Source organism: Plectropomus leopardus, chromosome 6 (genome assembly GCF_026936395.1).
Source record: "Plectropomus leopardus strain MGB_pleo_1.0 chromosome 6, ASM2693639v1, whole genome shotgun sequence".
Taxonomy (NCBI): domain Eukaryota; kingdom Metazoa; phylum Chordata; class Actinopteri; order Perciformes; family Serranidae; genus Plectropomus; species Plectropomus leopardus.
In genome coordinates, this window is record NC_142181.1 from 14,081,577 (window position 1) to 14,099,224 (window position 17,648).

A 17,648-nucleotide genomic window follows, 5' to 3' on the forward strand; every position below is an offset into this window, starting at 1 on the left:
ATGAAATTGTAACAATAAGCTTTTGTGAATATGCGTCACCGTGTGACAGTGTTTTGTTTACCATCACCATCATCTCATACGTTTCGTCATTTTCTCTTTGGGTTTGTCTCTCCCCTCCGGTTTGCCAGCTAGCTGAATATGAATCAGTTTGAAGAACACCGGGCGAGTGGGGCATAGTAAAGGTTCTTTATTATGGGTCCTTGAAAAGTCATGGAAGACTCTGGAACTTTCTCCATGAAAATGCGAGGAGACCGTGGCCATCTGCCTATTAATACACCTTCAGATATGCCTTCCCTTCCCAGCACGACTGTAATCTCAACTGTCAACTGTAATTTGACGTTTCATTTTTGTCCCCATATCAACAGACCCCCGAACTTTGTCGGCTTAACCGAACTATGATGGCTCGTAAAATTCAAAGACAGCGATTTGCAGTTGGACTTGAACATATGAACAGTTAATCCAGTACACCTGTATAAGTACTGATCAGTCTGTTTGGGACAGGTGGTCCATCTGCTGGCAGCACGTGCATCGAGGTAGTGCTTAACCTACAATCGGCTGTGTCAGATCAAGCTGTCTACCTCATGGTGTTGGTGTTGAGGTAGTCATGTTGGCAGGACTGAGTGGTACAGGTGCTCTGAGTGTGTGTGCCAGCTCCTACAGGGCAGTAGGTCCCCGAGATGTAACCACTTTGCTGCTAGGATATACAGAATTGTAGTGCATGATGGTTTAATAATTGGACTTGCATGTTCTCTCAGTGTCTGCATGGGTTTCTTCGAGGTGCCCACGTTTCCTCCCATAGTCTACTGTGAAGTCATTCAGGTGTTAGGTAGATTGGAAACCCTAAATGTTTAGGTGTTAAGTGAGTTTGAATGTGTTGCTTTTCTGTGTGTGTTAGCCCTGCAGTGGACTAGCAACCTGTCCAGGCCTCTCACTAGTGCTGGGTGATACTAATGAACACAGTATTGATAAGAATCAGGGTTCGTATGGGTTCTTGAAATCCTTAAAAACACTTAAATTTTAATGTGGTGTTTTCAAGATTTGAGAAGTGCTCCAATTTTGAATTAAGCTTTTGAAAATGTAATTGCATTACTTTCAGAATAAATCACTATCTGACTGAACAGTTTGTATTTTAGAGAAAGAAATAAAATGAGTTAGATTGTACTTAAGTTTACAGGCGTACTTATCGTTTAAAAAAAAATACAATACCAGTACCCTTAAAGTAGTACAGATATCAATTGAGCTTTCATTTAATATTATTTTAACTTTGTTTAGTAGTCAAGTGAATGGAAGCACTCAGCTGTGCCACCAGACGCCAAAGGCATGTAGTATAGCTTTTGAAAGTTTTGGTGGCGTCTGGTGGTAACCGTCAGATACACCTTGCTGGACCGTGTAGTAGTGAGCCAATCACTGTTATAATTAACTGAAGAACGCTTGCAGTGATTGGCTGCAAATAAAAACAAACAGTCTTTTTTTTTCTCGATCTGGATACAAAAATGATTGAATGCAGGTGGACTGCAGAGGTTTTCAGACTATTACTTGGTACTGGGTTATTTTGGTTAATCCTTTATATGTATCAAGTACTGTTATTGAGCCCAAGCTATACTTATTAAAGTGGCCGCTCAGTGATTGTGTTGTATATAAATATGTGATTTACCAAAGCTGAAAGGTGCTGGAAACAATTGAGAGGTCTTGAAAAGTGTCTGAATTTGACTTTAGAATAAGTGTAGGAATCCTGAAGAATATTTTTCTAATAGTGATGTATATGCAGGCATGACAAATATCTGCCAAATTACTTCTAAAATAATAAAAATAAATGGTCAGTGCAATGTTTCATTCTGCATAACATCAGACAAAACACTTCGCATGTGTAAAACAAAAGACTGAATAATTAAATTTGTGCATTTTTAAATATAATTTCATTAAAATCTTTAATTTACTAGCCCAGTTTGATCAAAAACTGATGCCTCGAATGTCTATATATGACACTGCACAGTATTCGCATTTGTTCAGTGGATTGTTGTTTATTATTAATAGCGGGAGGACAGTTTGCCACAAGAATAAAAACTTCTCGGAGGAGATTGTTTTTCCCTGAAGGCTTTTAGGTGTATTATCTATCTAAATGTTCACTTTTTAACACTTAAAAAACCCAACTCATTCTGCCCTCTTTCATTTGAATTTCCAGATATTTTTGTCACATTCCAGATCTTTTACTCATCCCAGCTCTCACTTCACAGATTTTATTTAAATTCCCCATTTTATTTGATGAGGGTTGAGGCATAAAACATAAAAGAGTCACATATAATTATTAACTGGGTTTGTACACTATGTGACTATTAAAGAAATGACAAGAATTGGTTTTGGAGAGCATGGACGGTAAAAGTGACAGATTTAAACCCACAACATAGCAAGAACATTCCCCACAACCTCGATGAGTCATAAGGGCACCCTGTGTTGTCCACCTTCTGCTCAGACAGTTTATTTCCCAGGAAATTAACAAATCCTGTGTTTGTGATGGTTATGCGCAAGGCGGTGGACACCAAGTTTATCCAGTAATTTTCTGTTTTTTTTCCTACATAATCTAGGACCATAAACACAACCTTGTATCATAGTAACTACATTATTGTTATAGCCCAACAGCTGTACATTACACAAGTAGTTGGATTAACTGATCATAGGATTTCACAGTACAGTTTGAGGTCAGGTGGACAGTCAGTATGTTCCTGAGGAAATTACAAATATAAAGTAGGCTACATGAAGTTACTGTAATTGTTTGCAGCATGCATGCAGCAAGCAATTTATCAGTCACATTACTTTATCATGTAGAAGCTATTAACAGCAGCTACTTTATGTCCAGGCAGTTTCAGAGACGGATTTCACATGCACACCTGCTGAATACAGAGATAAAATACTGTAGAGCAGCAGACATTTATGTGGTGGGTTATTTGCAGGAGTCAAGGGCCAACTAGGAAAGAGAAGTTAAAATAGCATGTACTGCATTTTTAAAATACACAGGGCAGCGGTAAACTTTGGTAATGAGGTCATCCTGTTGCTCATATTTTCTCATGTAAGCATAAAAATACTTGATCCTAATTCTTATACGAGTTCATCTACATTGGTAGCAAGTTAAATAAATTGTTTTACGTGAATTTTTAGACTCAATAAAACACAAAATTAATATCATCATTTATTTTTATTGTCCAGTGTGGTGATTACCACAGAGACAATGAAAACTTTTTGGACACTTCACCAAATTAAGTCTTTTAAACCAGATAATACTGGTGTTGCACACACTCGAGTCCAACATCAGTCTTAACAAATCATTAATTAAGCCAACACATGTGTGTCATGGCTCAAAAGGGCCATGGCCACTAATCTGGTCACAGTTTATCACACATAACACCACCACCTACTACACACATTCTCAGTCATGTCCTTTTTTTCCACAAAAGATTCAGCATTGTGTGCTAATTTAAACCTCTGCCTTAATTTACAGCCCTTTCTATGGAGAGGACTTCTACTTTGAGATCCCACGTCCATTTCAGTGTTTATCCTTCTATGTTTATGCCAAGAGCGTTTTCCAAAGGGAGCTACCTGTTGGTAAGTTGCTTTAAATTGGGCAGTGTTTTTTTTTCCCATCTGAGTGGAGGAGTTGTAGTTTAATGTGTGTTTGTGTCTTTACAGGCAAGGTGTCAATCCGGAAGGATGACCTGTGTAAATACAGTGGGAAGGAGCACTGGTTTGGCCTTCATCCAGTCGATCCAAACTCAGAAGTCCAGGTAACTTCTTGTACAGTTTAATGTTTTAAATTATAATATGGTTTTAAAAAATGCACTTTAACTTCAAGCATATCTCATCCTGAATGTAATGTAAAACACATTGGTTTTGACTTCAAATGACACATGCTTGGAAGTTGCCACTAAAGTTACAGATAATGAGAAGGGGTCGACGGATATTGTTTTTTTTAGGGTCGATACCAATACCAATTATTAGTAGTTAATCAGCAATAACAGCTATAGCAATAACTGATATTTGGAAATGCAAACTCCAACACAAACAAAACTGACACTTTCTTTGCACATTTTCATCAATTTATTTTATCGGTAGTCGTTAAAATTAAATGCTGATACAGATAATCAGCAAAATGCCAAATATCGGCCCAGGTAATCAGTCAGGCCGATAATCTGTTGACCCCTAATTGTTATTGTTATGAAAGTCATTATTTTTGCCACTTGCCAGATTGAAATTTAAACAAAACCTTAACCTGTACACCTAAAGCACACATAGTGTTTTAAAAGTCTGGATAAAATTCATAAAATATCTGTCACTAAGTCACTCCCACCATTTTTATCATGCAAATATCTGTTGTTACAATTGCATAGAAGACAGCTACTTATAGTTTGCATACTGCCTAAATTCAGGTAATCACTGTTTTATACAACCAGTATGTCAATCTGCCCAAGATGAAATATTAAGACTATAAGACTTTCAAAATTGATTGTAGTTGATTTAAGATATTAGTTTTCTGCTGTAATAACCGCTAATGATTATGAAATCACAACTGTAGTCTTGACTTGCGAGATGTTTTTGATCCAGTGTCTGCTGCATGTGTAAAAACTTTCCAGCATTTTATTGATCTTTTTTCATGGTGCAGTTCTGGTTTCTTTCACATATAGGCAGTGCATGTGGGTGGTTCCGTTTCAACTGTACATTTCTTTGATTAGATAGTTTTTGTGGTCTGGTTGCATTTGGTGAAACTAAAGCACACCACCACTTCTGTGCTGCTGTAGCTAACGTGTTGACTCTAGCTGCCATTAGCCCACGCCAGACTATTCTGGGTATGTGCTGCTACACTGATTCACTCACAAGTAGACACTTTCAACTGCAAAGTTACATCAGTGAGTGATGAAGGTGTTATTGAAATGCCTCTCTGGCTTGGTTTGTAGTCAAACAGGGGCTGTGTTTGTACCCTGTGAGCAGCTTTTATTCCAGTGAACCAGCTCTGTTAATAGAGAAAACTGCAATGGCAGGACAAACAATACACACTTTTTTTGGACAATATTTGTTATTCAGCAAATGAACACTCACATTACAGCTAGCTGTCTTTCCTTTTAATGGTAAAATATGCACATTTGGATCGTTGCAGAGTAGTATAGTGGCTTAAAGGCCTATCTTGCATCAGAGCTACTCGCCATCTCAGCCAAGTGCTGAATTGCAGAGACGGAGTGCAAGTGTGTGGGCGTTTTATTTAGCTCTCTCTCTCTGTTCCTCTCTTGCTCTCTCTCTCACTCTCTCACTCTCTCTCTCTGACACTTCCCAACGCGAGACCAGCAGCCCTTACCACATCCGACCCCTTAAAGATCTTTTATGAGTGATGACAAACTTCACAGCTGCTGTGGCTCTTGTCAAACATGATGGAGCCTCCTTTAACCTAAAGAAACATGAAACATGAGGTTGAACCAGGACACATGTCTAGGACTCGTCCTCGGTGGTAAACACACAGACGGAAATAGTGATTTAAATAAAAGTGTGTATATTTAGTGAAATAATAAAAAAATGTTAGCATTAGGTGGAGGAGTTCGGTGTGTTTATTTTCTCACTCGCACATACTACAGCCCACATTTTTATCTCATTTAACAACCCACATATTAACTTGGGATTTGACTTGAAACTTTTTGTGCGACTTGTGCCCTAATGTAAGACTGAGATCTCATTTTTTGACTAATTTATAACATTGCACCCGTCTCTTCTTCTTATGTTCAACAGGGTAAGGTTCACTTGGAGATGAAACTGAATGAAGTGATCACAGAGAACGGCTCCGTAGGTCAACACTTACTTGTCCGGTGGGTACCAAGATTCCCCTGTCAGTAAAGTGAGGTCTAATCCAGTTGGTTGTCTTGTAAACTGGGATGGTTTTGCGGGGAATTTGAAATCAGTGATGAATTTAAAAGCTGAGAATTAAACCATGTGAGGTGTCAGAGGTTAGGTTTATTTTTACAGCACTTTTAAAAACAAAAAAAGTGCCTAAGTGCTTTGTATAAGAGGGTCAGGTGCATTTATGTGTACCTTACGTGTACTTAGATCCACCCATGTTAAAATGCCCAACTTTATTGTAGAAATAAGCATGTTGACAGCAGGGTAAGAAAAACAACGGTTTTGATAAGATAAGATAAGATATACTTTTATTGTCCCTGTAGGGAAATTTACTTTGGACTCTGTCCTGCAACAGTGCAACATAACAGCCATACATACGCATTCACATCAAATAAATCTATTTACATAATTGTTGCATGTCCTAAAATAGATATTGCACTTGTGGAGTAATTGCACATTTGCCAGTGTTGCATTTTAAAGTATTGCACATGTGTAAGTATTGCATTAAAGGATATTGCGAGAGAAAAAAAAGGGGGGGGTGGGGGTGTGAGGGGGGTGGCTGAGAGTAAATACAGAATGCAGGATAATTATCAGCAGGTTTTTACGTTTCTCAGACTTTTCTCTTCTGGTTTCGTGGTTTGATGGGCTAATACATTAACTCACCGTCCTGAAGAAATTAAAAGGTCAGAGAGTCTTTGTCCACACTACTCTGAAAACAAACAAAAAGTGTATTGTAGCTTCAGATCGGAGGCAATAACAACAACTACAGATCAAAAACGTTTCCTCCTCTCCTCTAAGCTGCAGTGACTACAGCCAGTCAAATGATTTTCAGTCCTATCTGTTTTCTCAGGAGTTATAGATATGAGTTTAAAACATGTTAAGTAAAAAAAAAAAATGTCCGGAAAACTATAACAAACGCAGTATTTGTGTCTTACCTAGTAGAGACATTGGAAACCTTTTTGCTCAGAAGTTCAGACAGAGGAATATGTGCCAGACACAGGAAATAAACTTGTCTCAAAAAGGTGTCATCATTGATTATTTATTCCTATCAAAAATAAGAAGACGAAAGGAACGTGCTTGATCTATAGGTGTCATCACTGATAAGATCATGCCATTTGTCAATCTTAACTTTCAGTGGGTTGTTTTCGGTTTTGTGTGTGTCACAATATTACTTTATCTGTCACCTCTGACTTCCCAGCTGTACGTTTGACATCAAAAAGTCGTCACTGTTAACGAGATAAAAACTTGAAAGGTGAAAGGTGAGGTCTGCTCAGTAAGAAAGCTCTCATTGAGGGATGAGGTTGAGCACATACGCATATACATGCAAGTGAGTGTGTCAGACCTCATGCTGTTTACGTACGTTGTTTTGCATCCCCCCCATTCATACTTGGAGAGTGGGGTAGTGTGGAGGAAGTGATGGCATCTGAGCAGGAAGCCTGCGCTTCTCACACGGCAACCGCTGTGGTTTTCTGCTGCCGTCATTCACTTTGTCTTTCGTTTGCTTAAACCTTCACCTGTTCAGTGTCAGCTCTCATCATACGTGCATAGATGATGATACTTTTGACCTACATCAGCCTGACCAGGTGGTGTTGCAAAGTTAAAATGAAAGATTTTAACCTGATCATTTATGGTCTTAAAGCCATCCTGTTGCAGAGTGATTAGAGATGGTCGGAGCGGAGCGAGATGCCGCTGAGATGCAGTTGAGATGCGAGATGTAAAGGAGTCTGTAGGGAATATTGTCATGACACCCTGGAAGATGATACACAAACATCCTGACATTCGCTGTGCTTGGCTACTCCCTCTGGCCTCACTTAGCGATGGGCTCAAGTCAGTCTTATTCTCTGGTGCCTCCTGCTAAGCAGCCACATCCTGTTTAGGGTGCCTACAGTGTCTGTTTGTTGTCACCTGAAACACATGTGAAAAAAGCAGTGGTCCCTGTGTGACAGGAGCCGAACATAAGGGCAAAGCACTACTCCTAAATGAAGACCATAACACCACTTCATCAGTGCATGGTACTTTTTTAAATTGTTGGCAGAATGTCTGTTTGAGAATTGAGGACTTGGCGGAAATGTTACTTTTAAATGGCGATCCTGACAATTGATACCAGATTAATCAATTGCCAAAACAAAACTTTTTAAACTCAGCTCTGTACTAATGCAGGCTGCAGAGGGTTAACAGCATTAGCATTTCCACTCAGGCGTGTGTTGAACCAACAAGAAATTATTTACCATTTATGCACTCAAAAAGACACAGTGTTTAAAGGTAATCTCTCCCAAGGTCTGGGTCACTCTAGACTCTGGTGATTTAAAAGAAATGCTTGAAATACTGACAGCTTTGTGCCAAGATGGTTACTCTGACAGTAACATGGATTAATCACCTGCTGCTGTGAATCTGAAAAATATTTTTTAAATATTACTTTAACTGATGATAATGGTGTAAATCAGCACAGTCCTAAAATCTTGTCCCTGCTTGCAGTGTATTTATTTTTAATAATTGTTTAACTCCCTGTCTTTGTGTCTCCAGGATAATCGAGTGCCAGGGACTGCCTCTGATCAGTGGACAGAACTGTGACCCCTACGCCACCGTGTCACTGGTTGGACCTGCCAGGTAACTCCATGAGTGCCACACATATGCTAAAGGAACATGCTATTCTTTGCATGTTTTAAGTGTAGAAGCAGCAGATTGTTTGCTCCTTTACTGTTTTGATTCACTCTCACATTCGTGTCATTTTTGGCCACAGAAAGCAGCTGTTATTTCCAGTGAAAAAGCTTTTAAAAACTCACTGCACACGACATGCTCAGCACCAAGCCGCAGAAAGATGCAGTTGGAGACGAACATAGTGACGCATTTAGCAGCTAAAGCGTCAGATATTTTGCTCAGGAGTGTATATGGACTAAAAACAAACCACAAAGAAAATAAATATTGAACATTCATCAGTTGGACACAAACATGGCTTCAAATGAATGATGATTTTGCTCCATAACTGCAGATCTGTTTTTCCAGTCGGTAATGCAGAGTGTGATGCAGCATGAATTCAGTGCATGTACAGTTAACTCTCTGTCCAGCTAAAAGCTAAACTGGACAGACTTTTACGTATCTGCTCAAAGATTGTGGTTGAAGAGCTTCCAAGAGTCAAGTTTCCAAACTGCATAGACTAAAAGAATGTTGTCTCTGGCTGGTAAAATTACGTCCACTTGCTCTCAAGCGTTATTTGAAGAATATCAGCTTTTGCCGTCACACAGGAGATTTAGAGTCCCACAGGCTCGATTGAAGAGGTCGAGGAATTCTTTTGTTCCTCGGTCTGTTTACCTTTTAAATCGGAGAGTGACTTCTGAGCAGCCTCAGTGTACCTGAGTGTAACACTGACTGTAATGAGCAATATGTTGCATTGCATCTACTTTTTCTAATGTCTGCTGTGATTTGTAGTGCTTGACGTATGATTTTGGTGCTCGGTTAAATATTGTTCTTATTTTTGTATTTATGTGAAGCCGTTGACGTCCTGGGAGGCAAGACAAATTTCAGAATTATTTCTGACAATAAAGTGAAATCTAACTAAATCTAATCTAATAAGTTTACAATGCTAACACATTGGCTAAATCCCCTAAAAAGCTGTTTATATGTCAGTGTTGCGCATTTTTGTTTTTTTGCTCTCATATCATTAAAAACAAATACCGGAGGATTCACGATAAAATGAAATGGGTGATGAACACCAGTGTGATATCTATCTTTGATCCATTTTGCAGCAAACTGCAGCTGCTAAAGGAAATTGAGGCGAAGGCACAAGCATCATGACTTGCAGTGATCTAATCTCGAGAGAGCCGATTGAAGCCACAGCAACTTTGTTCACATCACGAGATAAAGAAGACCTCATTTTACTGAGCTCCCACAATTAAGATTTTGATAAATGGCTGTAATCATGATGCAAAGAAATAAAAGTAATATTTAAAGAGCGACGGTAACCGCACATAAAAAAGATGATGGGGAAAGTTTTCAGTGTATCAAAGTTTCTGCGATGTATCTCCTCAGGTCTGACCAAAAGAAAACAAAGGTAAAGAAGAAAACCAGCAACCCTCAGTTTGAAGAGACCTTCTTCTTCGAGGTAAATTATTTTTTGGCTCGCTTAAACGCTGTTTGTAGATCTAATCCTGTAAATAAGCCTTGATATGTTCACGCTCAGGTCACACGGTCCAGCAGCTACTCTAAAAAGTCTCATTTCCAAGTGGAGGAAGAGGACATCGAAAAACTTGAAATCAAGTAAGTTTTCTTTCTTTTTTCTGCGTTTCACTTTCTGTGTCTCTCCCTCCCTCCCTTTCCCCCTCTATAGTCTTGACAGAAGAAAAATTATTTCTTAACAAACTGAGGACAAAAAAGTGAATTTAGATCTGGTGTGTTCTGACTACTGATAGAGAGCCTTGGTTTCTGGTTAAGGATATGTGGGGCTTCCTTCACAGTGGACTCATAGCTCACTGGGTAAGACTAGACAGATTCAAAGGTAAACACTCATGCATGGGTTTGAGGTTTGGATTTGAGTTGGTGTCCTTGCACGGGTATTGTGTTGGCTTTGATGCACCAAGCAGGTAAGCACCACTCCAGTAGTGATATTTATTTGTCCCCTTTTTGCCATGATGGAATTGGGTGTTTATGTGTTTTGTGCTGAACACACACAGCAACAAAAAAAAAAAAAAACTTTCACTAGATGTACTTGTACTTGTTGCCATATATTCACAGATGAAATGCTTGTCTCACTTCCATCCTCCACCTTTGCAGAGTCGATCTGTGGAACAATGAGAATCTGGCTCAGGATGTGTTTCTGGGGGAGACCCGGGTCCCGGTCAAGATCCTGCGAAATGACCACATCCACAAAGCCTGGTACAGACAAAAATGTTATTTGAAATTTCTAATAGGAATGTAACAAATGAGATGGGCTCTAAACAAAGCAAAAAATAACAATTCTGTGTTATTTTTTCTCCTGTAACAAGATTTACACAATTTAATACAAACATCTGCTCACTTTTTACTGTGGTGGTGCCAACGGCCCATCTCAAATGTCCACCAGGAATAAACATACAGAAATCTGTTTAGAAATTAAAGAGAAAAAATGGGTTCCTTTTAATCCCAGATCATTAGTAATATCCATCAGCCATAATGAACTCTTATGACTTTTATTTTCCCCAAACTTCCAGTTCTGTTTCTATACTTTTCTACACTGACCATAATATTAACACCTGTTAAACTGCTTTTGTTTAGACTCAATTTACATTTTTTAAAATTTCTTTTTAAGATGGCGTTCCAATACAAATTGCGCTTTAAAAAAAAAAAACTGATTTAATGCAGGTACATCATAAAAAATGTCATTTGAATATTCTGTGTGCAGCTGAATTTGTATATGTAAGTTAAATCAGTGAAAATATTGTTTTGTTTTTTTTTTTTTAGCAAAAACTGTTTATTCAAATTTAAACCATTCACAGTTCAGCAAACAAAGAAACAAATTATAAACCGTGCATGCACATAGAGATAAGCCTCCCATAAATACAATAAAATAAAAATAAATTAAAAAAAAACATTGGTTTTGGCCCAAAAATTAAATAAGTACAGCACTTTATAACTTTGGTAGTTTTAAAATAAGCAATTAAAGGAGCCCATAGATTTAAAAACCTGTATGTTTTACGTAGAGTCTTGCTGTTACTTTTTTTCATTTGATACACTTTCAGTAACCTTTAACCTTTTTTGCAATTTAGGTCAGGTGGGTGCTATTGGTCTGAGTCAGTAGAAAACATTTTATACAGAAAAATAATTAATCTAGACAATTTTTGACAATTTCTGAGGGAAGGCCAATCTAACTCCTAGTGTACATATATAACTACTGTAATGAAGCTATTATTGTAAAATAAACAGATATTAGCAATGCATCACTCCTCCTGCGTTACTGTACTATACTGTACTACTTTAACATAGTTCCATTGATCACACAGATGTTTAACCATACAAGAGCCACATTTTTATCATACAAACTCCTCATATTTCAGGCACTAAAACTGCCAATCTGACACAATCACATTTAACGTCAACCACACTATCGTGAAATTAGTAAATTAGTGAATAAAGTTTTCACACACGTAGACCTGTTGTTTTCCCCAGAGACTTGGGTGTACTGCCATGACTGAAAATGAATAGGCCCATTTTAGATTTCCAGGTGAGATAATGGAGGACGACAGGATCTGTGCTGCATACATTCACCACTCCTGGATCATGTTTATGAACCACCAGAGATATGATTTTCTGTGGGTGTTTTTAAAATAAATTAATATATATATGTATTTCCTAGGTCAAATAGGAGTGGCCTGTTTGTTTGATTGAGTTTGTTGACCTGTGGAGACATTGGGGACATTAATAGAAATAAGTCCAGGGCTTTCTTGTCCTCTCACTGCTGAAGTCTGATGTGTTTCTTAAAAAACGTATTGGATTATTGTCAATCAACAAAAGTGAGCCAGACACTGAAGTTGCTCTGACGTGATGGCCCGGTCACCTTCTTTATGTTAAGAGACTCTACCCTGCTGGTCCATAAAACTGAACTGTTCCAGTTTCCACACCTTTAAGGTGATTGGAAAATCACTCCGGCTTTCTCTGTGTTTGGCAGTTTCTCCTGTGAGTGGGTGTTTCCTAGCTTTGCGTCAGTGTAGGTGATATGGGATTATGCCAGATAGCAATCTGTTAGTACATGAGGGCTGCGAGTTGAGTGCGTGGGTGGCTTTTTGCATGGTGGCAGTACCTCATGTCCTGTGTTTATGCTGGAAATTGTCCATGTTGCACACACATAAAGGCTGTTCAGCCTCATGAAATCAGTGCAGGTGATCTGTTCACTTCTTCCAAGAAACGTCTCTGTGCCCGTGCACCATGAATACAGATCAAGCACGTTATTGACAAGCCTACTGTATGTAGCTGCAGCTTTTGAAGCACTGCAGCTCAACTCGGCATTTCATCATTTTGTGTTTTGCTCCACCTGTTGGCTTTTTGGGAGATGTGCATGCAGCAGAGACGTTAACATACTCTCTTAAACAAAGTTAACACATTTGTTAATCTTGGCTGGAAGTCATCCAGTCCACCAGAATTATTAGAACAGCAGCAAAAATAACTAGCAAATAGTAAATACAGCTATATATTTTATACTATGTGTACAGTAGGCATTAGCTTTATTGAGTCGTTTTTGGGACCCTCCTTACGAGGAGTTTGAGCTGCTTCCTTCTTCGTGATGCTTCAGTGAAACAGCAGCAACAGTAGAACATCCTTTATGTGTATTGGTGTACTTATTAGAGCTGCAACAATTTGCCCATTAATTGATAAAATAAAAAATAAATGGCCAATTATTTTTATTATTGGTCGTTGTAGTATTTTTTTAAGCAAAAGCATTAAACATTTGCTGGTTTCAGCCTCATAAATGTGGGAAATTGCTACTTTTTTTTCATAATTTATAATAATAAATGAAGAGCATTTGGGTTTGGAACTGTTGGTTAGACAAAAGAAGCAATTTAAAGATGTCACTTTGGGCTTTGGGAAACTTTGATGCGCAATTTTCACTTTTTTTTATTTTTACATTTAGTAGAATAAATGATTATCAATTAATCATGACGGTAATCTGCAAAATAATTGATAATGAAAATAATTATTAGTTGCAGTCCTAATCTCTAATAGTCTCTTGAAGTATACACTAATGCTTAATGTATATGAGGGATTTAAACACATTATTCAAGAATCTGTCATTTGGTTTTATGTTCTGTTTACCATCACAGAGCTTTTCCAGATCGACTTTTAACATGTTTACTTAACGAGTACGGAAACTCCTTGTAATGTCTTTCCAAGGGCAGGATTATCCTGCTTAGAAAACAAGAAGATATAAGCCTTAGTGTTTACATAAAGTCTGTCTTTTTATACTGTATATTATGACCTGCTGCTCCATAAGGGGCTTATGTATTGCTGTGGTGTTGAGCAGCTGTATCCAGAAACATGTTCAGCTATTGTTTTTTGGGGTGCAGAAAGGTAGATGTATGCACAATACATCCTGTATTTTCACAGGGTTTTCCACTGAACAAAATTTTAACTGATGGAGATTTTATGTTGTTTGTTTGTTTCATTTTGGGAACTTAAATCCAATGTGCAAGTACTCTCTTCCTTTTAGCTGTCCATAATATTGGTACATTAGTTTGTGATGTGTTGAGCAGGTGGGAGCAGCCCCTTTCTTCTGACTGTGTTGTTGAACTTAAAAATATTTTAAGAAATGTTTTGTATGTGTTAGGTTGACTTACTTTCATATCATGTTGGTTAACAGTGACATAGGAAAGCACTAGTTTTTGCACACGTCACAGCACAGTAACGCGAGGTCTGTCTTCCCGTTGTCTAACAGGTATCTCCTCCAGCCTAAAGGGAACGGCAGCAAGTCCAAGTCTGATGATTTGGGATCCTTGCGTTTGAAGCTGACCTACATAGAAGACACGGTGCTGCCATCTGCCTGCTACACACCACTCTGCAACCTGCTGCTCAAATCCCCTGATGTGAAGGTAAGACGGTAGCTTCAGCTTCTTCTGTGGCTCAACACCCCACTTTCTAAAATGTATTGAAATATAATCATGGAATGGATCAGTTGCATTTCGTTTTCTTCTCTCAGTGTTGTCAGTAAAATTCACCCTTCAACTGCATCTCTCTGCCTCTTTCAGCCCATCTCGGCGTCAGCAGCACACATCTTGGGGGACATCTGCAGAGAGCGATACGAGGCGGTTCTGCCCACGGTTCGACTGCTGCTCCACCATAATCGCTTTGTGCCTTTTGTCTCTGCGGTGGCAGCACTGGAGCTGGACAACACTCAGTGAGTACTCACACATGCACACCTGCAGTACAGTACAGTACAGGTACACAGTGGCATGTAGATACTTGGATACATACATACAGATAATGTCATGGCCCACACTGTTACCTCTCTTAGACTGAAAGCATTAGTTTCTTTTTTTACTTACCTGTTATTTTTGTGACTGACATCATTCCTTGGGGTTATGATGATGATTTAACCAAAGTTTAATTTGAAAGAGGAAGCAGCTCTGAAATATACCAGACGTTTGAAGGCAGAATAAGGATTATTTTCATATTAATTTTATTTTTACTTTGACAAACTTGTAAAACTGTTTAACAGTGTTTAACTGTGTCAGGACGGTGCTTAAAATTTGATTTCCAGATGCTAAAATTGAAGAGGGGAAAGACAGCAATAGCTACAAAAAAGACCTAAAAGCTCTTTTTTAGTTTGTTTTTTTTTTTGTCTTTTTAATGGTCAAACTTTCAGATGCTCTATCAAGGATAAATCCAAAACTAATACAAAAATATAATAAAAAAAAAACTTGTGAAATGATCTTTTATCAACAAAATGAGGTCAATGCTGATATTTCTGCATCTATACAGGGAGGCTAATACTATATTCCGCGGCAACTCACTGGCAGCACGCTGCATTGATGACATGATGAAGATTGTGGGGAAGAATTACCTGGCGGTTACCCTGAAGCCTGTAATAGATGAGGTATGAGTAACAAGGACACACACACACACACACACACACACACACACACACGCACACGCACAGGCACAGGCACACAGTGTAGATGCCAGAACTAGTATGAGTCACTGAGGTCAGTGTGGAAAACTACACTTGGAACAGCTGCTTTTCCACTAAAAAGCAGATGTACTGTAATTGGTGGTTTTGGACCTCTGACAGGGCACTGCATTGACCGCTTCTTTTTAAAAACTCTGTCCAATAGTTTCTTCTTAATCACTCCCATTAATGAGGATTTAAATTGTGTTTTTTTGTTTATTTGTGGGTTTTTGAAACCAACATTTGCAAAAGGTGCCATATTTTATTTTGTATTTTTTATTCTCATCATCTTTAGATTTTGTATTTTAATATTACCATTTATTAAATGGCTCGTTGAATACTAATTTTAGTTCCTTGACATGTCTGAAAAAAATGCTGTACTCCCAGTCAATTATCTTCTGTTGTCATCATTTCAGGCAAATAGAAATAAATCCACACAACACAAAATTTAAGTCACTTACTCATTAAAAGGTCGGGCCTGACTTTAATTTTTTTTTGTCCTTTTTAATCTTTGATAGATTTGTGAATCCAACAAGACATGTGAGATTGACCCTGTTAAGCTAAAGGAAGGTGACAACGTGGAGGTCAACAAGGTAAATGCACTTGTTTTGTTTTGGTGTAGTGAAGTAGTAAATGTATGCACAAATCGACAATATATCAAAAAGCTAAATTTCTTACCACCTCTTAACTTCCTATTGCATCATCTGTATCGTCAGGGATTTCAGTGGCCTTTTACCTTCAACGTATGAATATTCCTGTCTTAATCAAATATGTGACAACTGGCACTAATGTTTTTGTTACGTGTGCAGGAAAACCTTCAGGGTTACGTCCAGAAAGTCTTTTCCTCCATCACACAGTCCAGTTCCAGCTGTCCCCCACTAATGTGTGACGTCTTCAGGTCGCTGCGACACTTGGCCTGCAAACGTTTTCCAGGTAAACTCTGAAGTCTTTAGTGTATTTTTTTAGCCACTTTTTCCAGATAAAATATCATTAAAAAAAAACAAAAAAAAACAACTATCTAGACCCACTGAGGGCACATGGATTGGGGTATCAGTGTTAATGTGTGTGCACACGTTTCTTTTGTTGCTGAAATTGTGATTAAATTATTGAATTTAAATGATTAAATAATTGAATTATTTTTGTGATGTTTTCATTGCATTCTGTGTTGTAGTATTTACTTCATTTGGAAGCACTTAGACTTCCACAATATCTATCCCATTGAAAACTTATAGTATTTGCTCAGGTTTTCTGTCCCTCAAATATATATATTTTTTAAAACAAGGAAAGATAATATTCATCCTGTTGAAAAGTTATAGTATTTGCTCAGATTTTCTATCAATCAAAATAAAAAAATATATTTATTTAAAAAAAAACCAAAAAAAAAACAAAGACAGTATGTTTAGAGAAATGAACACAGATCTAATGCTGGTGCTTTTACTATTCAGCTCAATATCAGTATATTGATTTACTAATGAAATATAAACAAGACTGGGTAAAATTAAAAAGAAATCTTTGTGGTTACGATGAAAATGTGACACTTGCATCAATAAAAAGGCGTCATCAATTCTGGATTCACTACCTACAGTATAATACACAATAATGCATTTTTTCCCCTTTGTGCACTCTTGTCCTGTGTGAGGTGTCGCCCCCTCCGTCTACAAGATGGAAAAAATACAGAACAAAAAGAAAATGAGGTTGTTGCTACCATGTTCTCTCTCTTTCCAGCTGACCCGCATGTTCAGTACTCAGCTGTCAGCAGCTTTGTGTTCCTGCGGTTCTTCGCTGTCGCTGTTCTCTCTCCACACTCCTTCCAGCTCCGTTCGCACCACCCTGTAAGTGCACAACATTTTTAATAAACATACTGGAGAGCAGCTTTATATATGGCCTTTACAGTATATTGTTCTCCTTGTACATTTTTCTTTAATTCTAGGACCCTGAGATTTCCCGCACACTCACACTCATCTCAAAAACAATCCAGACACTGGGCAGCTGGGGTAGTTTGTCAAAAAAACTGGTAAGATGAATTAAGATGAGGAATCCTATTTAACGTCTTATTTATGTTTGTATATTCATGTAATTACTTTAAAATCTAATAAAGTGTGTGTGTTAAAATACTCTAATGTACAGTGAATAGTAAATATTGGCACCA

General features: G+C 38.0%; 1 protein-coding gene across 1 annotated transcript in view; it reads left to right on the forward strand.

Annotated features, from left to right (window-relative positions):
- Window positions 1–17,648, forward strand: part of rasa2 (RAS p21 protein activator 2) — a 35,856-nt gene that overhangs the window by 7,561 nt on the left and 10,647 nt on the right. The window contains exons 3-16 of the mRNA XM_042486996.2: window positions 3,494–3,597; window positions 3,682–3,776; window positions 5,764–5,840; window positions 8,395–8,478; window positions 9,898–9,970; window positions 10,049–10,125; window positions 10,639–10,740; window positions 14,270–14,423; window positions 14,580–14,728; window positions 15,313–15,427; window positions 16,018–16,092; window positions 16,309–16,432; window positions 17,225–17,331; window positions 17,430–17,513. Of these exons, the coding sequence (XP_042342930.2) occupies window positions 3,494–3,597; window positions 3,682–3,776; window positions 5,764–5,840; window positions 8,395–8,478; window positions 9,898–9,970; window positions 10,049–10,125; window positions 10,639–10,740; window positions 14,270–14,423; window positions 14,580–14,728; window positions 15,313–15,427; window positions 16,018–16,092; window positions 16,309–16,432; window positions 17,225–17,331; window positions 17,430–17,513 (1,420 nt within the window). The remainder of the gene's footprint in view (window positions 1–3,493; window positions 3,598–3,681; window positions 3,777–5,763; window positions 5,841–8,394; window positions 8,479–9,897; window positions 9,971–10,048; window positions 10,126–10,638; window positions 10,741–14,269; window positions 14,424–14,579; window positions 14,729–15,312; window positions 15,428–16,017; window positions 16,093–16,308; window positions 16,433–17,224; window positions 17,332–17,429; window positions 17,514–17,648) is intronic.